General features: G+C 39.8%; 1 protein-coding gene across 3 annotated transcripts in view; it reads left to right on the top strand.

The window, feature by feature from the left end:
- ZFX (zinc finger protein X-linked) overlaps positions 1–23,359 on the top strand; it is a 136,593-nt gene that overhangs the window by 66,376 nt on the left and 46,858 nt on the right. For all 3 annotated transcript variants that reach the window (XM_053706356.1, XM_053706355.1, XM_053706358.1), the window contains 2 exons: positions 1,305–1,448; positions 17,652–17,789. In XM_053706356.1, coding sequence (XP_053562331.1) covers positions 1,305–1,448; positions 17,652–17,789 — 282 coding nt within the window. The remainder of the gene's footprint in view (positions 1–1,304; positions 1,449–17,651; positions 17,790–23,359) is intronic.

The following is a 23,359-nucleotide window of genomic DNA, read 5'->3' as shown; positions in this document are numbered from 1 at the left end:
CTTAAAAAGAGATTATTACATAATTTAGATGTCGTTAGGGCGTTTGACAAAAATCTTTAGTCACCTGAAGATAGAATTTCAGACTCCCGTGTTTTTGTGTTATTCTCTGGAAAACGTAGAGGTCAGAAGGCCACGGCGTTGTTGTCCTTTATCCTTTTTGGTTGAAGAGCATCATCCACAGAGCTTACTTGGAAGCTAGCCACGATCCACCTGTCAGATATATATTGCTCATTCCACTTGTTCAATTGCTACTTCCTGGGCTTTCAATAATGAGGCCTTTGCAGAACAAATTTGCAACTTGGTCTTCTCTTCATACTTTTTAGGAAGTTTTATCATTTTTAGGTTTATGGCCCAGCGGAGGCTGTCTTTGGTAGAAAAGTTCTTTAGGCGGTGGTGCCTAGGAAATAGGTGCCTGCCTTAACTTATTATTTTTATTTCCCACCCATTTCTTTTATGTGGACTCCACAGCTTGGGTATTAGTTCCCAAGAGTAAGGATCTCTTGTACTATCACTACCATTAGAAAGAAAACATAATTTATTCTTACCTGACAAATTAAATTTCTTTCTTGGTAGTGAGAGTCCACAAACCCACCCTAAAACATATATTGGATGGTGGCGGCAGCAGTCCCTTTATGCACCTCTTTATCCTACTATCTTTCTTCTTTCCGCGGCTATGAACTACTGGGAGAAAAAGGGAAGTAGTATGGATATTTGAAGAGCTCTGGTAGTGTTTCTTTGCCTACTCCTGGTGGCCAGGTGATGTAATTCCCAAGAGTAAGGATCTCGTTGACTCTCACTACTAAGAAATTAATTTATCAGGTAAGAATAAGTTTTTATCCCTCAAAGCCTCTTATTGTTTGTCTTTTATCTGTTCCTAATTGTCTTTAGTAGGGGAAACCGATAAGGGGCCAATATAAGTTAAAACATGGAGTTTCCCATTACTTTTATAGAATTTAGAAAATCAACAATGTTCAGAGTTAAATTACAGGAAAAGGAGAGAAAATAAATAATGAAAGTAATAAAAAATGTTTTTTTTTTTAACTATACATAATTGAACATTGTTTATTACACCCTCATACTGTTTAATATATATTTAAAGGTGGAGAGTACTGAATTTAAGTAAAGGTTCCCTGTTACAGAAACACTTTCCATTTTAACCTGATCATATTTAGTGTGAAAAGCATATGGGAACAAAAGTGTTTAAGTGAAAAAGACCTGATTTATGATTTTACTCTACATTTTCTTCAAGTCTAGTATATTGGAACTTCAATTTTTTTTGTTTTATTGCATGATGAAACCTACAGGAGGCACGGTAGATATTGTAGAAAGCGAGTCTGAGAATGACCATGGAGATGGATTTTTTGATCCTCACACAGGAGGAAGACTCCCACGGGAAAAAATGGTTTATATGGCTGTAAATGACTCTCAAAATGAAGACAATGACTTGGGTGAGTATCATTGAGTTCTAGAATACTTTAAAATGTAGGGCAGTGTTTCAACTCCAGTTCTCAAATATCCCTAGCAGGCCAGATTTTCAAGATATCGGAACTAGAGCAAAGTTCAAATAATCAGCTGGCTATTAATCTGCTCCTACCCATCTGCTTATTTCACCTGTGCTCTAGTTAAAGGGACATTTGTACACTAGATTTGTCTTTGCATAAATGTTTTGTAGATGATCCACTTCTATAGCCCATCTGGGAGTGTTTTTGTAATAATGTATAGTTTTGCTTAATTTTTTATAACATTGTCATGATGTCAGATGTATACATGCGTTTACAGACTCCTGATGGCTCCTGTTTATCTGTCTTTTCTGGGGGGAGGGGGAGTGTCTGCTCTTCTTGTTTTCTTAACCCCTTTCACTGGGTGTCCCCGCCTAACCTCATCAACAGGTCTAAACTGGGAGCTATTAAGTACATTTTTAAAAGGTTTTATACTTGATTTTTAGATCAGTATATGTGCATATTATTCTTTAAAGTAGTGTCTATTACATGCAGTTATATTAACATTGTTGTATACTGTCCCTTTATAATAGCATGAAAATCTTGAATGTTAGGGGTACTTGAGGACTATATTTGAGAAACACTGATCTAGTGAAATAGTCAAGTATATTGTTCAAGAACTGTCTGTAGATTATTGTTCAATCTTTTTCAGAACTCTCAGAAAACAAATCTGCAATTAAAAATGCATTTCTTCTATAAAGGTAAGACGAGTCCACGGATTCATCCTTTACTTGTGGGGATATTATCCTTCCCTACAGGAAGTGGCAAAGAGCACCACAGCAGAGCTGTCTATATAGCTCCTCCCTTAGCTCCACCCCCAGTCATTCTCTTTGCCTACTCTAAGTACTAGGAAGGATAAAGTGAAAGAGGTGATAAAATATTAATTTTTAATTTTTTTAATCAAGAGTTTGTTATTTTTAAATGGTACCGGTTTGTACTATTTACTCTCAGACAGCAGATGGATGAAGACTGCTGCCTGCAGGATGATGATCTTATCATTTGTAACTAAGGTCCATTGCTGTTCCCACAGAGGCTGAGGAGTACAGGAAACTTCAGTGTGAGGAACGGTTTCATGCTATGCAGCAATGAGGTATGTTCAGTCATATTTTTTTCTGGAGAGACTGTGTATTTCAGAAAGGCTGACATTATACCCAGGAGAGTAAGGGTAAGCAGTTATCCTAGAGCTAAAAGAAGGGCATTACTTAGCTTGCTTATGGGGCCAATTACATATAAGGTTGACACTCAATGTAAAATGTTTGTGAGCAAACGTTTTTTGGTTGGGAGTGCTTAACGTTTTTTTGTGGGCAATAAATGTTTTGGGCAACTTTATTAGTGCACACATGGCTTAATTTTCGGGTCTTAGAACCCACTTGGCTAGTTATAACCGCTCTGGTGCGGTTCTTTAAGGCTCAGGAAACATCGAGTGAGATGGGCGGGGCCTATTTTCGCGCCTCAGATGCGCAGTTAGTTTGTCAGCAAGCTCTAACTCCTGAGGGCCCTGGTGTATGTTTTGGGCCAAATCAAAGCTTTTACCCCACACTTTCGATCCCTGAGGGCAGGTAGGGCCACAGCAGGGCTGGGGCAAGGTGCTGAGGTTTTTTTTCCGGATCTGGGACTATTTTCGATCCAGTTTGGACATTAAGGGGTTAATTGTTAAAAATTTTGTGGTGCAATCTTAACTACCTATAGTGGGTCTACATTCAAAATTTTGAAAAATTTGGTACATGTTTAGGCTGTTTTGCAGAACGTGTATGCTTTTTCTTTCATGTAATTAGCAAGAGTCCATGAGCTAGTGACGTATGGGACGTATGGGATATACATTCCTACCAGGAGGGGCAAAGTTTCCCAAACCTCAAAATGCCTATAAATACACCCCTCACCACACCCACAATTCAGTTTTACAAACTTTGCCTCCGATGGAGGTGGTGAAGTAAGTTTGTGCTAGATTCTACGTTGATATGCGCTCCGCAGCAAGTTGGAGCCCGGTTTTCCTCTCAGCGTGCAGTGAATGTCAGAGGGATGTGAGGAGAGTATTGCCTATTTGAATGCAGTGATCTCCTTCTACGGGGTCTATTTCATAGGTTCTCTGTTATCGGTCGTAGAGATTCATCTCTTACCTCCCTTTTCAGATCGACGATATACTCTTATATATACCATTACCTCTGCTGATTCTCGTTTCAGTACTGGTTTGGCTTTCTACAAACATGTAGATGAGTGTCCTGGGGTAAGTAAATCTTATTTTCTGTGACACTCTAAGCTATGGTTGGGCACTTTGTTTATAAAGTTCTAAATATATGTATTCAAACATTTATTTGCCTTGACTCAGAATGTTCAACTTTCCTTATTTTCAGACAGTCAGTTTCATATTTGGGATAATGCATTTGATTTAATCATTTTTTCTTACCTTCAATTTGACTTTTTTCCCTGTGGGCTGTTAGGCTCGCGGGGGCTGAAAATGCTTCATTTTATTGCGTCATTCTTGGCGCGGATTTTTTTGGCGCAAAAATTCTTTTCCGTTTCCGGCGTCATACGTGTCGCCGGAAGTTGCGTCATTTTTTGACGTTATTTTGCGCCAAAAATGTCGGCGTTCCGGATGTGGCGTCATTTTGGCGCCAAAAAGCATTTAGGCGCCAAATAATGTGGGCGTCTTATTGGCGCTAAAAAATATGGGCGTCGATTTTTGTCTCCACATTATTTAAGTCTCATTTTTCATTGCTTCTGGTTGCTAGAAGCTTGTTTTTTTGGCATTTTTTCCCATTCCTGAAACTGTCATTTAAGGAATTTGATCAATTTTGCTTTATATGTTGTTGTTTTTTCTCTTACATATTGCAAGATGTCTCACGTTGCATCTGAGTCAGAAGATACTACAGGAAAATCGCTGTCTAGTGCTGGATCTACCAAAGCTAAGTGTATCTGCTGTAAACTTTTGGTAGCTATTCCTCCAGCTGTTGTTTGTATTGATTGTCATGACAAACTTGTTAAAGCAGATAATATTTCCTTTAGTAAAGTACCATTGCCTGTTGCAGTTCCTTCAACATCAAAGGTGCAGAATGTTCCTGATAACATAAGAGATTTTGTTTCTGAATCCATAAAGAAGGCTATGTCTGTTATTTCTCCTTCTAGTAAACGTAAAAAATCTTTTAAAACTTCTCTCCCTACAGATGAATTTTTAAATGAACATCATCATTCTGATTCTGATAACTCTTCTGGTTCAGAGGATTCTGTCTCAGAGGTTGATGTTGATAAATCTTCATATTTATTTAAAATGGAATTTATTCGTTCTTTACTTAAAGAAGTTCTAATTGCTTTAGAAATAGAGGATTCTGGTCCTCTTGATACTAATTCTAAACGTTTGGATAAGGTATTTAAATCTCCTGTGGTTATTCCAGAAGTTTTTCCTGTTCCTAATGCTATTTCTGCGGTAATTTCCAAAGAATGGGATAAATTGGGTAATTCATTTACTCCCTCTAAACGTTTTAAGCAATTATATCCTGTGCCGTCTGACAGATTAGAATTTTGGGACAAAATCCCTAAAGTTGATGGGGCTATTTCTACCCTTGCTAAACGTACTACTATTCCTACGTCAGATGGTACTTCGTTTAAGGATCCTTTAGATAGGAAAATTGAGTCCTTTCTAAGAAAAGCTTATCTGTGTTCAGGTAATCTTCTTAGACCTGCTATATCTTTGGCTGATGTTGCTGCAGCTTCAACTTTTTGGTTGGAAACCTTAGCGCAACAAGTAACAAATCATGATTCTCATGATATTATTATTCTTCTTCAGCATGCTAATAATTTTATCTGTGATGCCATCTTTGATATTATCAGAGTTGATGTCAGGTTTATGTCTCTAGCTATTTTAGCTAGAAGAGCTTTATGGCTTAAGACTTGGAATGCTGATATGGCTTCTAAATCAACTCTACTTTCCATTTCTTTCCAGGGTAACAAATTATTTGGTTCTCAGTTGGATTCTATTATTTCAACTGTTACTGGTGGGAAAGGAACTTTTTTACCACAGGATAAAAAATCTAAGGGTAAAAACAGAGCTAATAATCGTTTTCGTTCCTTTCGTTTCAACAAAGAACAAAAACCTGATCCTTCATCCTCAGGAGCAGTTTCAGTTTGGAAACCATCTCCAATCTGGAATAAATCCAAGCCAGCCAGAAAGGCAAAGCCTGCTTCTAAGTCCACATGAAGGTGCGGCCCTCATTCCAGCTCAGCTGGTAGGGGGCAGGTTACGTTTTTTCAAAGAAATTTGGATCAATTCTGTTCACAATCTTTGGATTCAGAACATTGTTTCAGAAGGGTACAGAATTGGTTTCAAGATGAGACCTCCTGCAAAGAGATTTTTTCTTTCCCGTGTCCCAGTAAATCCAGTAAAAGCTCAAGCATTTCTGAATTGTGTTTCAGATCTAGAGTTAACTGGAGTAATTATGCCAGTTCCAGTTCAGGAACAGGGGATGGGGTTTTTATTCAAATCTCTTCATTGTACCAAAGAAGGAGAATTCCTTCAGACCAGTTCTGGATCTAAAAATATTGAATCGTTATGTAAGGATACCAACGTTCAAGATGGTAACTGTAAGGACTATTTTGCCTTTTGTTCAGCAAGGGAATTATATGTCCACAATAGATTTACAGGATGCATATCTGCATATTCCGATTCATCCGGATCATTATCGGTTCCTGAGATTCTCTTTTCTGGACAAGCATTACCAGTTTGTGGCTCTGCCGTTTGGCCTTGCTACAGCTCCAAGAATTTTTACAAAGGTTCTCGGTGCCCTTCTGTCTGTAATCAGAGAACAGGGTATTGTGGTATTTCCTTATTTGGACGATATCTTGGTACTTGCTCAGTCTTTACATTTAGCAGAATTTCAGACGAATCGACTTGTGTTGTTTCTTCAAGATCATGGTTGGAGGATCAATTTACCAAAAAGTTCATTGATTCCTCAAACAAGGGTAACCTTTCTGGGTTTCCAAATAGATTCAGTGTCCATGACTCTGTCTTTAACAGACAAGAGGCGTCTAAAACTGATGGCAGCTTGTCGAAACCTTCAGTCACAATCATTCCCTTCGGTAGCCTTATGCATGGAAATTCTAGGTCTTATGACTGCTGCATCGGACGCGATCCCCTTTGCTCGTTTTCACATGCGACCTCTTCAGCTTTGTATGCTGAATCAATGGTGCAAGGATTACACAAAGATATCTCAATATCTTTAAAACCGATTATTCGACACTCTCTAACGTGGTGGACAGATCACCATCGTTTAATTCAGGGGGCTTCTTTTGTGCTTCCGACCTGGACTGTAATTTCAACAGATGCAAGTCTCACAGGTTGGGGAGCTGTGTGGGGATCTCTGACGGCACAAGGAGTTTGGGAATCTCAGGAGGTGAGATTACCCATCAATATTTTGGAACTCCGTGCAATTTTCAGAGCTCTTCAGTTTTGGCCTCTTCTGAAGAGAGAATCGTTCATTTGTTTTCAGACAGGCAATGTCACAACTGTGGCATACATCAATCATCAAGGAGGAACTCACAGTCCTCTGGCTATGAAAGAAGTATCTCGAATTTTGGTTTGGGCGGAATCCAGCTCCTGTCTAATCTCTGCGGTTCATATCCCAGGTGTAGACAATTGGGAAGCGGATTATCTCAGTCGCCAAACGTTGCATCCGGGCGAATGGTCTGTTCACCCAGAGGTATTTCTTCAGATCGTTCAAATGTGGGAACTTCCAGAAATAGATTTGATGGCGTCCCATCTAAACAAGAAACTTCCCAGGTATCTTTCCAGATCCCGGGATCCTCAGGCGGAGGCAGTGGATGCATTATCACTTCCTTGGAAGTATCATCCTGCCTATATCTTTCCGCCCCTAGTTCTTCTTCCAAGAGTAATCTCCAAGATTCTGAAGGAATGCTCGTTTGTTCTGCTGGTAGCTCCGGCATGGCCTCACAGGTTTTGGTATGCGGATCTTGTCCGGATGGCCTCTTGCCAACCGTGGACTCTTCCGTTAAGACCAGACCTTCTGTCACAAGGTCCTTTTTTCCATCAGGATCTGAAATCCTTAAATTTAAAGGTATGGAGATTGAACGCTTGATTCTTCGTCAAAGAGGTTTCTCTGACGCTGTGATTAATACTATGTTACAGGCTCGTAAATCTGTATCTAGAGAGATATATTATAGAGTCTGGAAGACTTATATTTCTTGGTGTATTTCTCATCATTTTTCTTGGCATTCTTTCAGAATTCCGAGACTTTTACAGTTTCTTCAGGATGGTTTAGATAAAGGTTTGTCCGCAAGTTCCTTGAAAGGACAAATCTCTGCTCTTTCTGTTCTTTTTCAGAAAAAAGATTGCTATTCTTCCTGATATTCATTGTTTTGTACAAGCTTTGGTTCGTATAAAACCTGTCATTAAGTCAATTTCTCCTCCTTGGAGTTTGAATTTGGTTCTGGGGCTCTTCAAGCTCCTCCGTTTGAACCTATGCATTCATTGGACATTAAATTACTTTCTTGGAAAGTTTTGTTCCTTTTGGCCATCTCTTCTGCCAGAAGAGTTTCTGAATTATCTGCTCTTTCTTGTGAGTCTCCTTTTCTGATTTTTCATCAGGATAAGGCGGTGTTGCAAACTTCTTTTGAATTTTTACCTAAAGTTGTGAATTCCAACAACATTAGTAGAAATTGTGGTTCCTTCATTATGTCCTAATCCTAAGCATTCTAAGGAGAAATCGTTGCATTCTTTGGATGTTGTTAGAGCTTTGAAATATTATGTTGAAGCTACTAAATCTTTCCGAAAGACTTCTAGTCTATTTTTTATCTTTTCCGGTTCTAGAAAAGGCCAGAAAGCTTCTGCCATTTCTTTGGCATCTTGGTTGAAATCTTTAATTCATCTTGCCTATGTTGAGTCGGGTAAAACTCTGCCTCAGAGAATTACAGCTCATTCTACTAGGTCAGTTTCTACTTCCTGGGCGTTTAGGAATGAAGCTTCGGTTGATCAGATTTGCAAAGCAGCAACTTGGTCCTCTTTGCATACTTTTACTAAATTCTACCATTTTGATGTATTTTCTTCTTCTGAAGCAGTTTTTGGTAGAAAAGTACTTCAGGCAGCGGTTTCAGTTTGAATCTTCTGCTTATGTTTTTCGTTAAACTTTATTTTGGGTGTGGATTATTTTCAGCAGGAATTGGCTGTCTTTATTTTATCCCTCCCTCTCTAGTGACTCTTGTGTGGAAAGATCCACATCTTGGGTAATCATTATCCCATACGTCACTAGCTCATGGACTCTTGCTAATTACATGAAAGAAAACATAATTTATTTAAGAACTTACCTGATAAATTCATTTCTTTCATATTAGCAAGAGTCCATGAGGCCCGCCCTTTTTTTGTGGTGGTTATGATTTTGTATAAAGCACAATTATTCCAATTCCTTATTTTATATGCTTTCGCACTTTTTTATCACCCCACTTCTTGGCTATTCGTTAAACTGAATTGTGGGTGTGGTGAGGGTGTATTTATAGGCATTTTGAGGTTTGGGAAACTTTGCCCCTCCTGGTAGGAATGTATATCCCATACGTCCCATACGTCACTAGCTCATGGACTCTTGCTAATATGAAAGAAATGAATTTATCAGGTAAGTTCTTACATAAATTATGTTTTTTTCTCTTAAAGGCGCAGTACCGTTTTTTAAGATTGCTATTTTTTTTACTAAATAAAGTGTTTTCATGCTTGTTTGTAGTCATTACTAGCCTGTTCAACATGTCTGACATTGAGGAAAGTCAATGTTCAATATGTTTAGAAGCCATTGTGGAACCTCCACTTAGAATGTGTCCCTCATGCACTGAAAGGTCAATAAATTGTAAAGAACATATTTTAGCTACTAAAAGTATGTCGCAGGATGATTCTCAGTCAGAAGAGAATCAGGTTATGCCATCTAATTCTCCCCAAGTGTCACAACCGTTAACGCCCGCACAAACGACGCCAAGTACTTCTAGTGCGTCTAATTCTTTCACCCTGCAGGATATGGCCGCAGTTATGAATACTACCCTCACTGAGGTTTTATCTAAGCTGCCGGGGTTGCAGGGGAAGCGCAGTAGGTCTGGTGTGAGAACAAACGCTGAGCCCTCTGATGCTTTATTAGCTATATCCGATGTACCCTCACAATGTTCTGAAGTGAGGGATTTGCTGGCTGAGGGAGAGTTTTCTGAAAATATGTTCCCTCAGACAGATTCAGATGTGACCGCTTTTAAATTTAAACTAGAACACCTCCGCTTATTGCTCAGGGAGGTTTTAGCGACTCTGGATGATTGTAACCCTATTGTAGTTCCAGAGAAATTGTGTAAAATGGACAAATTCCTAGAGGTTCCTGTCTACACTGATGTTTTTCCGGTCCCTAAGAGGATTTAGGAAATTGTTACTAAGGAGGGGGATAGACCAGGTATTCCGTTCGCTCCCCCTCCTACTTTTAAGAATATGTTTCCCATATCAGACGCCGTGCGGGACTCGTGGCAGACGGTCCCTAAGGTGGAGGGAGCTATTTCTACCCTGGCTAAGTGTACAACTATACCTATTAATACTTTTTAACAATCATCCTAAACACGATGGACAAAAACTAAACGCAAAAGAGGAAGGGAAAAACAAAACAAAAAAAATAAACCTTCACTCTCCATCCTTCACCGCTCAGACTCGTTCTCCTCTAACCAAAATCTAGGAAAATGTCCTGCATATATGTTGGCTTGTACAAACGCCAATTTAAGTAATGGTTTCACTAGGGATTTCTGAGCAGGTTCTTGTAGTGAACGTATAAATGTTTCCCATTTCTTGAAAAAAGCACCTACTTGTTCATCAGAAGACGAATATAGAGTGGACTGTTCTATCATATATTGTGTGAGTAAACCATTTTTAAGTTGAGGAAATTTGGGCGCTGATTAAGCTTTCCACATTCTAAGAATAAGGGTACGTCCTATTAATATTATTGTATTAATAAGTTTAAAGTTCTTGGAGACCCCTCAGTATTTAACCAGAAAAAAAATCTCAATTGGTTTAAGTATATAATCTAAATGTAATTTCTCATTCATCCAATACATATTTTTTTTACAGAATTGAAAATTTTTTGGGCAGTCCCAAAAACAATGTAATAAATTTGCATGTGGTGAGCTACATCTGGATCAAAAAACAACAGTTTTATACCATTTAGATAAAATTTCCGGAGTGAGATAGGACCGGAGACTAATCTTCATTTTAGATTCCCTCCATGATGTTGGTACCCAAGCCTGATCCGTTATTTTAAAGCTGTCTATTATAGTTTGTTCTTGTATGTCTGGGAATATATTAGACCATTTTACCGCCATATCCTCAATCTGCAAGTTTGAAGATTTTTGAATCAATAAACTATAGAGGGGAAAAATAGTATATATCCCCGCTCGATAGCTATCGATTCTGCTATTAAGTTAACCCAGAGACCAATCAGAACCATATTTTTGAATCAATTCATTAATAAAATGAATTGTAAATAGCCATAAAATTCCCGTGCTGGCAGGTAAAACTTGGAGGCTATGTCTGTGTAGGTATTAGGAAGACCATCTACTCCTACTATTTGATCTATCATCTTCAGGTCTTTTGCGGCTTAATTCCTAAAAACCGTGTTCGAAATTCCAGGGATGAAATTTGGGTTACCCCTAATGGGTAAGAATTGAGAGGTATATGGAGGAAGATCTAACTCCGTGCACAATTTCTGCCATGCGGCTATAATATTTTTAAAAGTATTTAAGGAGAAAATATTCAAAGGGAGCGATGTTAAAGGGCAGTGTAAAATGGCTTTGAGTTGAAATGGAAAAACCAAGCCAGATTCCCAGTTATATGTTGTGATTTGTTCTTTTTTGGTAATCCAATCTATGGCAAATCTTGCCAATACCACTAGATTATAAGCTTGTATATTAGGTAAAACTAAACCAGCCACCGTTCTCGAATTCATAAGAAGATGAATAGCTATGTGTGGTTTAGATTTTTGCATAAAATTTTTGAACACGCTTTATTGTAACTAGCAATATCAGCCTTATGTATTAGTAGTGGGATATTTTGAAACACATATAATAATTTGGGAAAAAGTAGCGTTTTAATCAACGCCACGCGCTGATAAAGAAATCGGTAGAAAGGCCCAATCCTCAAGTTTTTTTTTACACTTCTCTAAGTTGGGTGTAAGATTCAATTTATACCAGTCATCTGGGTTATTCGTCAATTTAAGACCTAAGTAAGTAATTTGGATTACTCCAGTAAATGGGTGATTAATTCTAATACTTGGTCTTTTATCTATCCAGAGAAGTTCCGATTTTAATACATTAATCTTATATCCTGAAATTGATCCGAACTTAGAGAAAATATTCTGCAATATTGGTAAAGTCTTTTGCAGATCGGACAAAAATAATAAGAGGTCATCCGCGTATAATAGCAGCCCTATTTTTTTATCTGCCAATATAATACCCTCAAGTTCTTGCTGAAGCATTATTGCAAGGGGTTCCAATGAATATTAAATAATAAAGGGGAGAGCGGACATCCCTGCCGAGTCCATCTCTTTAGGATGAACCGATTAGAAATCATGTTGTTAATAATGATTGATGATGGAGAGTTATAAATTAATCAAATAAATTTGTTAAAATATCCTGTCATCCCAAATTGTTCAAGAGAAAAGAACAGATGATCCCAGGCTATCCGGTCGAAGGCCTTCTCCGCATCGACCGTGAGAATGACCTTATCTAATAGCTCGTCATGTCTAGAAACCCTATATTTGTTCCAAAAAAAGTCCAGAAGCACCAAAACTTTCCTTGTATTTTTTACAGGGTTTCTCCCGGGCATAAATCCTGATTGATTTTCGTGGATTATGTCACCGATATGAGGTTTAAGCCGATTGGCTAATATGGCAGTTAAAAGTTTATAGTCGGTGTTTAAAACGGAGATAGGCCAATACGAACCGGGCAACTTTTTTAATATTAACGAGATATTTGCAGCTGCAAAATATGGTGAACACGTAACACATTCAGAGTAATAATAGTTAAATAGCTTATTCAATATAGGTATAATCTGAGTTTGCAAAATTCTATAGAATTCTATAGGTAGGGCATCAGGTCCCGCAGCTTTGTTTAATTTAGCGTTTTTGATAACTGCCAATATCTCATTTTCTACAATCCGAGAATTAATTCCCGCCATTATCCCAGAATTCCTTCTTATTACTTGTGTTGGGATTTTCACATGCATATAGATTACTAAAATACTCAAAGAATACTTTTTCAATATCTTTTTGTTTAGTAAATCTTTCCAGACCCTGTTTAATTGCCGGGATAGCATTCTTGGAGCCGGCTTTGGTGTTTCTAGATAAGAATTTAGCTGATCTTCCTGTATGTCCTCCATAGAGGGCTTTAGTTCTGAGATCCTCTTGGATAGTGTCCTGTTTAAGTTGAATGTCCCGTGCTGCTTTTGCTTTAACATATAAACCCCAACGGAAACTATTTGGATTATCTATATAGCCTCTATAGGCATTTTTGACTTGATTAGCCAACTGAATTTTAACATGATTATATTTTTTCCTTTGATGACACATGATCTCCCCGCGCAGGACCGCTTTGGCCGTCTCCCAGAACACTTCTGTTTTATCGAGATAACCTGCATTATTATTATAAAATTCTAAAAATCTGTTATTTAGCCATTTTTGAAAATCAACATTATTAATTAAATGCTTGGGGAAATATATATTATTATTGCTTGATCCGGTCAAATTAGAATTGCATTTTAAAGATATGGCGGCGTGGTCTGAGTTTAAGATATCATCTATACCTGCTTCCCATGATAAATTAAGTAAAGATTCAGATATAAGAAAATAGTCTATCCTTGCTAGCGAGTGATGTGCTTTAGACATACAGGTGTATGTCTGGATGTCAGGATTCTGTACTCTCCAAATATCAATTAAACCTAATTGAAAAATAAATTTTTGTAAAATTCGAGCTTTTCTGTCTCTAATAAATATCGTTTTTTTATTAGATCTATCTAGTGTCGCATCTGCGATTAAATTAAAATCGCCTGCTACAATTAGGTTTTGTCCTATATATCCATGTAATTTTAGTGTAAGTTTCCTCCAAAACTCATGATCTACCTCATTGGGACCATATAAATTACACAAAGTATATTGTTTTTTATTAATCATTACTTCTATAATTAAAAATCGGCCTTCCGGATCTAGTACTGTATTTTCAATATGGTAATCCAACATTTTATTAAACAGGACAGCAACTCATCTCTTCCTTGCCTCATGTGTGGTGGCTATAACCTCTCCCACCCACTTTACTTTAAGCTTAGGAATTTCGGTTGATTTCAAATGAATTTCCTATAACAAAACTATGTCTGGTTTAGACGTCCCTAAGTATTTAATTATTGATTTTCTTTTAATCGGAGAGGTTATTCCTCCAACGTTCCAGGAGATTAAATTAATAGCAGGGAGAGTCATTCTAAACTACCCTTAAAGCAAGGGCGCAAATGAGCGGCGAGAGAGAGAGAAGGAAAAAAATAATAATTTTAAAAAAGAATAAAAAGTTTTTATTAAAAAACATAAGACACAAGGGAGTGCGATCCCCTAAGTACATAAAAACAACTACCATGACTACATATATCCTCCTTTCCCAAAATCATTGTTTAGTATTGATAATGTGGTTTACGAACGTGTTGGCTTTTCTAAGATCTCATGGGTGGAAGGTGAACGTAAAAAAGAGTTCACTTCTCCCTCTCACAAGAGTTCCATTCCTGGGAACTCTGATCGATTCGGTGGACGTGAACATTTTTCTGACGGAGGTCAGGAAATCAAAGATTTTATCCATCTGCCGAGCTCTTCATTCCATTCCTCGGCCATCAGTGGCTCAGTGTATGGATGTAATCGGTTTAATGGTAGCGGCAATGGACATAGTTCCGTTTGCTCGCTTGCATCTCAGACCACTGCAACTTTGTATACTCAAACAGTGGAATGGGGATTATGCAGATTTATCTCCTCAGATAAATCTGGATCAAGAGACCAGAGACTCTCTTCTTTGGTGGTTGTCACAGGATCATCTGTCCAAGGGAATGTGTTTCCGCAGGCCAGCGTGGGTCATAGTGACGAAGGACGCCAGCCTATTGGGCTGGGGTGCAGTCTGGAATTCCCTGAAAGCACAGGGTTTGTGGACTCAGGAGGAGGCTCTCCTCCCGATAAATATTCTAGAACTGAGAGCGATATTCAACGCGCTTCAGGCGTGGCCTCAGCTGGCGTCGGCCAGATTCATAAGATTCCAGTCGGACATTGTCACGACTGTAGCATATATCAGTCATCAGGGGGGAACAAAGAGTTCTCTAGCGATGATAGAGGTTACCAAAATAATTCAATGGGCAGAGACTCACTCTTGCCATCTATCAGCAATCTATATCCCAGGAGTAGAGAACTGGGAAGCGGATTTTCTAAGTCGTCAGACTTTTCATCCGGGGGGTGGGAACTCCATCCGGAGTTGTTTGCACAATTGATTCAGTAATGGGGCACATCAGAATTGGATCTGATGGTGTCTCTTCAGAATGCCAAACTTCCTTGATACGGGTCCAGGTCAAGGGATCCTCAGGCAGTACTGATAGATGCTCTAGCAGTACCCTGGTTGTTCAACCTGGCTTATGTGTTTCCACCATTTCCTCTCCTTCCTCGTCTGATTGCCAGAATCAAACAGGAGAGAGCTTCGGTGATTTTGATAGCACCTGCGTGGCCACGCAGGACTTGGTATGCAGACCTAGTGGACATTTCATCTCTTCCACCATGGACTCTGCCACTGAGACAGGGCCTTCTGATTCAAGGTCCATTCCAGCATCCAAATCGAGTTTCTCTGCGACTGACTGCTTGGAGATTGAATGCTTGATCTTATCCAAGCGGGGGTTCTCTGAGTCGGTCATAGATACCTTGATTCAGGCTCAAAAGCCTGTCACCAGGAAAATTTATCATAAGATATGGCGTAAATATCTTTATTGGTGCGAATCCAAAGGCTACTCATGGAGTAAGATCAGGATTCCTAGGATTTTGTCCTTTCTCCAAGAAGGATTGGAGAAGGGGCTATCAGCTAGTTCCTTAAAGGGACAGATATCTGCTTTATCAGTTCTACTGCACAAACGTCTGGCAGATGTTCTGTCAGGCTTTAGTTAGAATCAAGCTTGTGTTTAAACCTGTTGCTCCGCCATGGAGTTTGAATTTAGTTCTTAAGGTTCTTCAAGGGGTTCCGTTTGAACCTATGCATTCCATAGATATTAAGCTTCTATCTTGTAAAGTTCTGTTTTTATTTGCTATCTCTTCGGCTCGAAGAGTTTCTGAACTATCTGCATTGCAATGCGACTCGCCTTATCTTGTTTTCCATGCTGATAAGGTGGTTTTGCGTACCAAACCTGGATTCCTTCCTAAGGTTGTTACTAATAAGAATATTAATCAGGAAATTGTTGTTCCTTCTCTGTGTCCTAATCCTTCCTCTAAGAAGGAGCGTCTGTTGCACAACTTGGACGTGGTTCGTGCTTTAAAGTTTTACTTGCAAGCGACCAAAGATTTCCGTCAAACATCTTCTTTGTTGTCTATTCTGGAAAACGTAGAGGTCAAAAAGCTACGGCTACCTCTCTTGCCTTTTGGCTGAAAAGCATCATCCGTTTGGCATACAAGACTGCTGGACAGCAGCCTCCTTAAAGAATTACAGCTCACTCACATAGAGCGGTGGCTTCCACATGGGCTTTTAAAAATGATGCTTCTGTTGAACAGATTTGTAAGGCTGCGACTTGGTCTTCGCTTCATACCTTTTCCAAATTTTCCAAATTTGATACCTTTGCTTCTTCGGAGGCTGTTTTTGGGAGAAAAGTTCTTCAAGCAGTGGTGCCTTCTGTTTAACCATCTGTCTTGTCCCTCCCGTTCATCTGTGTCCTGTAGCTTTGGTATTGTATCCCACAAGTAAAGGATGAATCCGTGGACTCGTCTTACCTTTATAGAAGAAAACTAAATTTATGCTTACCTGATAAATTGATTTCTTCTATGGTAAGACGAGTCCACGGCCCGCCCTGTCATTTTAAGACAGATTGTATTTTTTTATTTAAACTCAGTCACCTCTTCACCTTGTAGTTTCTCCTTTTTCTTCCTGTACCTTCGGTCGAATGACTGGGGGGTGGAGCTAAGGGAGGAGCTATATAGACAGCTCTACTGTGGTGCTCTTTGCCACTTCCTGTAGGGAAGGATAATATCCCCACAAGTAAAGGATGAATCAGTGGACTCGTCTTACCATAGAAGAAATCAATTTATCAGGTAAGCATAAATTTAGTTTTTAAACAATAGTGACCATAAAGGGATACTAAACCCATATTTTTTTTTCTTTAATGATTCAGGTAGAGCAAGCAATTTTAAACAACTTTCTAACTTGCTCCTATTATCAATTTTTCTTCATTTTCTTGCTATCTTTATTCTAAAAAACAGGCATGTAAAGCTTAGGAGCCGGCCCATTTTTGGTTGAGAACCTTGGTTGCACGTGCTTATTGATGGCTAAATGTCATTATAGGAGTAAATTAGAAAGTTGCTTAAAATTGCCTGCTCGATCTGAATCGTGAAATAAAGATTTTAGTATTCCTTTAAAAGGGACAGTAAAGTAAAAATTAAACTAAATAGCTGGTTTGTTCTTTGAAACCACAACCCATTAAAATGGGTTAAGTGTCCATGGAAATCAGATTTCCTTATTTTATTAGTTTTTTTACACACACATGCTTCTTTATATTATTTCCGTCTGTATACTAAAACCAAATACTTAAAGAGAACAATTGAAAATTAATATTTGTTACTTCTCTCTCCTAACTCCCACTGGGGGTGTAATTTATTCTGCTGGTTATTTTTTACACAGTATTTCTATAGCCAATACTTAAGTATAGGAACTTATAGTATAGGTAAGGATACAACAGGCAAAATCAGCTATTTCAAATGATATGAAGGCAAATGAGCTATTAGTAAACAATTTAACACTTTCCAGCAGGTAAAATGGATCATTAGGAACAAATTAAAGGGAATAAATAGGGTAAACTGTTTCTTTAAGGCTAGGCTCAAATCCTAATTTGAAGCAGGTACAATTCCATTTATTTTTAAATTATTTCTGTTTCTGGTCTAGATGTTGCAGAGATTGCAGATGAAGTATACATGGAAGTGATTGTTGGAGAGGAAGATGCCTCTGTTACCCATGAACATCAGCTAGAAGATACTGAACTGAGCAAAACATTTATGCCAGTAGCATGGGCTGCTGCTTATGGTAATGATACATGTGTACAAATTGTTTTTTTAAATGCATTTCTTTAATAAGTACCAGACACACACAAAATATATGAAAATATTTGTTTATCTTATTGGTAGGTGTGGTGACTTGACCAGTCCTAGATATTTAAAATTCCTCACAATATAAAAATCTCGCTCTCTCTCGCTCTCTCGCTCTCTCTTTCTTTCTCTCTCTCTCTCTCTCTCTCTCTCTCTCTCTCTTTCTTTCTTTCTCTCTCTCTCTCTCTCTCTCTCTCTCTCTCTCTCTCTCTCTCTCTCTCTTTCTTTCTCTCGCTCTCTCTCTCTCTTTCTCTCTCTTTCTCTCTCTCTCTCTCTTTTTTTTCTTTCTCTTTCTTTCTCTCTCTCTCTTTTTTTTCTTTCTCTTTCTTTCTCTCTCTCTCTCTCTCTTTCTCTTTCTCTCTCTTTCTCTCTTTCTTTCTCTCTTTCTTTCTCTCTTTCTCTCTCTCTCTCTTTCTCTCTCTCTCTCTTTCTCTCTCTCTCTCTTTCTCTCTCTCTCTTTCTCTCTCTCTCTCTTTCTCTCTTTCTCTTTCTATCTCTCTCTTTCTCTCTCTCTCTTTCTCTCTCTCTCTTTCTCTCTCTCTCTCTCTCTCTTTCTCTCTCTCTTTCCAGACACACACCAGACACACACAAAATATATGAAAATATATTTGTGTATCTTATTGGTAGGTGTGGTGACTTGACCAGTCCTAGATATTTAAAATTCCTCACGATATAAAAAATATATCTCTCTCTCTTTCTCTCTCTCTTTTTTCTCTCTCTCTTTTTTCTCTTGTTAAGTGTGTTCAGTCCACGGGTCATCCATTACTTATGGGATATATTCTCCTTCCCAACAGGAAGTTGCAAGAGGATCACCCAAGCAGAGCTGCTATATAGCTCCTCCCCTCACATGTCATATCCAGTCATTCTCTTGCAACCCTCAACAAAGAAGGAGGTCGCGAGAGGAGCTGGAGTTTTTACTTAATTATTCTTCAATCAAAAGTTTGTTATTTTAAATGGCACCGGAGTGTGCAGTTTTTCTATCTATATAGGCAGTATTTGGAAGAAGAAACTGCCTGCGTTTTCTATGATCTTAGCAGGCGTAACTAAGATCCACTGGCTGTTCTCGACATTCTGAGGAGTGGGGTAACTTCAGACAATGGGAATAGCATGCGGGGTCCCCCGCAAATGAGGTATGTGCAGTACAATATTTTCTGGGAATGGAATTGACTAAGAAAACACTGCTGTTACCCGTATGATGTAAGTACTGCCTTAAATGCAGTAGTAGTGACTGGTATCAGGCTGATAAATGTATCCACAGTAGAGTTATTTTCTAGGGACTAGAATTTGACTGAGAAAATACTGTTAATACTGAAATAATGCTTAAGCCTTATCTGCAGTGGAAGCGACTGGTAGCAGGCTTAGTGATAACTTTGCATGAAGATAACTTTGCAAGAAGTTTGTGTTTAAAACGTTTACTGGCATGTTATTCGTTTTGTGAGGTACTTTGGTGATAAATCCTTTTGGGCATGATTTTTTTCCACATGGCTAACGTATATTTCTGCATAGAAACCGTTATATCAGGTCTCCCACTGTTGTAAATGAGTGGGAGGGGCCTTTTTTAGCGCCTTGTTGCGCAGTTAAAATTCTAGCAAAGTCTTCCTGCTTCTTCCTCCTTGATCCAGGACGTCTCTAGAGAGCTCAGGGGTCTTCAAAATTCGTTTTTGAGGGAGGTAATCAGTCACAGCAGACCTGTGACAGTGTGTTTGACTGTGATAAAAGCGTTAAATCTTAATTTGATATCCGTTTTTTTGGGTACTGAGGGGTTAATCATCCTTTTGCTAATGGGTGCAATCCTCTGCTAATTAATACATTTAAAGAATTGTTGACTATAACTGAATTAGTTCTTTGTTATTCAACTGTGTTTTTTAAAAGCGCTGCAGCGTTTTTTATATTGCTTGTAAACTTATTGAAAGTAATTTCCAAGCTTGCTAGCTTCATTGCTAGTCTGTTTAAACATGTCTGATACAGAGGAATCTGCTTGTTCATTATGTTTAAAAGCCGATGTGGAGCCCAATAGAAATATGTGTACCAATTGTATTGATATTACTTTGATAAAAGTCAATCTGTACCGATAAAGAAATTATCACCAGACAACGAGGGGGAAGTTATGCCGTCTAACTCTCCTCACGTGTCAGTACCTTCGCCTCCCGCTCGGGAGGTGTGTGAGATTGAGGCGCCAAGTACATCAAGGCCCTTACAAATCACTTTACATGATATGGCTAATGTTATGAAAGAAGTATTATACAATATGCCCGAGTTAAGAGGCAAGCGCGACAGCTCTGGGTTAAGGACAGAGCGTGCCGATGACACGAGAGCCATGTCTGATACTGCGTCACAATTTGCAGAACATGAGGACGGAGAGCTTCATTCTGTGGGTGACTGTTCTGATTCGGGGAGACCGGATTCAGAAATTTTAAATTTTAAATTTAAGCTTGAGAACCTCCGTGTGTTGCTAGGGGAGGTGTTAGCGGCTCTGAATGATTGTGACACGGTGGCAATCCCAGAGAAATTATGTAGGCTGGATAAATACTATGCGGTACCGGTGTGTACTGACGTTTTTCCTATACCAAAGAGGCTTACAGAGATTATTAGCAAGGAGTGGGATAGACCCGGTGTGCCTTTTTCCCCTCCTCCGATATTTAGAAAAATGTTCGCTATAGACGCCACCACACGAGACTTATGGCAGACGGTCCCTAAGGTGGAGGGAGCAGTTTCTACTTTAGCCAAGCGTACCACTATCCCGGTGGAGGATACCTTAAGAAAATGTTTGTTCAACAAGGTTTTATATTACAGCCTCTTGCATGCATGGCGCCTGTCACTGCTGCAGCGGCATTCTGGTTTGAGTCTCTGGAAGAGGCGATTCGCACAGCACCATTGGATGAGTCTTTGAGCAAGATTAGAACCCTTAAGCTGGCTAATGCGTTTGTTTCGGATGCCGTAGTGCATTTAACCAAACTTACGGCTAAGAATTCCGGATTCGCCATACAGGCGCGCAGAGCGCTATGGCTTAAATCCTGGTCAGCAGATGTAACTTCTAAGTCTAAACTACTGAACATTCCTTTCAAAGGGCAGACCTTATTCGGGCCCGGCTTGAAGGAAATTATTGCTGACATTACTGGAGGTAAGGGCCACACCCTTCCTCAGGACAGGGCCAAATCAAAGGCCAAACAGTCTAATTTTCGTGCCTTTCGTAATCTCAAGGCAGGAGCAGCATCAACTTCCTCTGCTCCAAAACAGGAAGGAACTACTGCTCGTTACAGACAGGGTTGGAAAGGCAACCAGTCATGGAACAAGGGCAAGCAGGCCAGAAAGCCTACTTCCGCCCCTAAGACAGCATGAAGACAGGGCCCCCTTTCCGGAGACGGATCTAGTGGGGGGCAGACTTTCTCTCTTCGCCCAGGCTTGGGCAAGAGATGTACAGGATCCCTGGACGTTGGAGATTATATCTCAGGGATACCTTCTGGATTTCAAAACTTCTCCTCCACAAGGGAGGTTTCATCTGTCAAGGTTATCAACAAACCTAGTAAAGAAAGAGGCATTTCTACAATGTGTACAAGACCTCTTAGTGATGGGAGTGATCCACCCAGTTCCGCGAACAGAACAGGGGCAAGGGTTTTATTCAAATCTGTTTGTGGTTCCCAAAAAAGAGGGAACCTTCAGACCAATCTTAGACTTAAAAATCTTAAACAAGTTCCTAAGGGTTCCATCGTTCAAGATGGAAACCATTCGGACCATCCTACCCATGATCCAAGAGGGTCAATATCTGACCACAGTGGACTTAAAGGATGCCTACCTTCACATACCGATTCACAAAGATCATTATCGGTACCTAAGGTTTTCCTTTCTAGACAGGCATTACCAGTTTGTAGCTCTTCCCTTCGGGTTAGCTTTGGCACCGAGAATTTTTACAAAGGTTCTGGGCTCACTTCTGGCGGTACTAAGACCACGAGGCATAGCGGTGGCTCCGTACCTAGACGACATTCTGATACAAGCGTCAAGTTTTCAAAATGCAAAGTCTCATACATCGATAGTTCTAGCATTTCTGAGGTCGCATGAGTGGAAAGTGAACGTGGAAAAGAGTTCTCTGTTACCACTCACAAGGGTCCCTTTTCTAGGGACTCTTATAGATTCTGTAGAGATGAAAGTTTACCTGACGGAGTCCTTCACTCCATTCCAAGCCCATCAGTAGCTCAGTGCATGGAAGTAATCGGCTTAATGGTCGCGGCAATGGACATAGTGCCATTTGCGCGCCTACATCTCAGACCGCTGCAACTATGCATGCTAAGTCAATGGAACGGGGATTACTCAGATCTGTCCCCTTTGCTAAATCTGGACCAGGAGACCAGAGATTCTCTTCTCTGGTGGTTGTCACGGGTTCATCTGTCCAAAGGAATGACTTTTCGCAGACCAGATTGGACGATTGTAACAACAGATGCAAGCCTACTAGGCTGGGGAGCAGTCTGGAACTCCCTGAAGGCTCAGGGATCGTGGACTCAGGAGGAGAAACTCCTCCCGATAAACATTCTAGAATTAAGAGCAATATTCAATGCTCTTCTAGCTTGGCCTCAGTTAGCAACACTGAGGTTCATCAGATTTCAGTCGGACAACATCACGACTGTGGCTTACATCAATCCTCAAGGGGGAACCAGCGATCTACATCCCAGGCGTGGAGAACTGGGAGGCGGATTTTCTAAGTCGCCAGACTTTTCATCCGGGGGAGTGGGAACTTCACCCGGAGGTATTTGCTCAACTGATTCGTCGTTGGGGCAAACCGGATCTGGATCTCATGGCATCTCGCCAGAACGCCAAGCTTCCTTGTTACGGATCCAGGTCCAGGGACCCGGGAGCGGTGCTGGTAGATGCACTAGCAGCCCCTTGGGTTTTCAACATAGCTTATGTGTTTCCACCTTTTCCGTTGCCACCTCGACTGATTGCCAGGATCAAACAGGAGAGAGCATCAGTGATTCTGATAGCGCCTGCGTGGCCACGCAGGACCTGGTATGCAGACCTAGTGGACATGTCGTCCTGTCCACCATGGTCTCTACCCCTGAGGCAGGACCTTCTAATTCAGGGTCCTTTCAACCATCCAAACCTAATTTCTCTGAGGCTGACTGCTTGGAAATTGAACGCTTGATTCTATCAAAGCGTGGGTTTTCGGATTCGGTTATTGATACATTAATACAGGCTCGGAAACCTGTTACCAGAAAAATTTACCACAAGATATGGCGTAAATATTTATATTGGTGTGAATCCAAGAGTTACTCATGGAGTAAGGTTAGGATTCCTAGGATATTGTCTTTTCTACAAGAGGGTTTAGAAAAGGGCTTATCCGCTAGTTCACTAAAGGGACAGATTTCTGCTCTGTCTATTCTTTTACACAAGCGTCTGGCAGAGAATCCAGACGTTCAGGCTTTTTGTCAGGCTTTGGCTAGGATTAAGCCTGTGTTTAAAGCTGTTGCTCCTCCGTGGAGCTTAAACTTGGTTCTTAAAGTTCTTCAGGGTGTTCCG

The sequence above is a fragment of the Bombina bombina genome, chromosome 3 (assembly GCF_027579735.1).
Source record: "Bombina bombina isolate aBomBom1 chromosome 3, aBomBom1.pri, whole genome shotgun sequence".
Lineage (NCBI taxonomy): Eukaryota > Metazoa > Chordata > Amphibia > Anura > Bombinatoridae > Bombina > Bombina bombina.
Note: the sequence above shows the minus strand (reverse complement) of the source record. Positions and strands in the feature narration are given on the sequence as shown.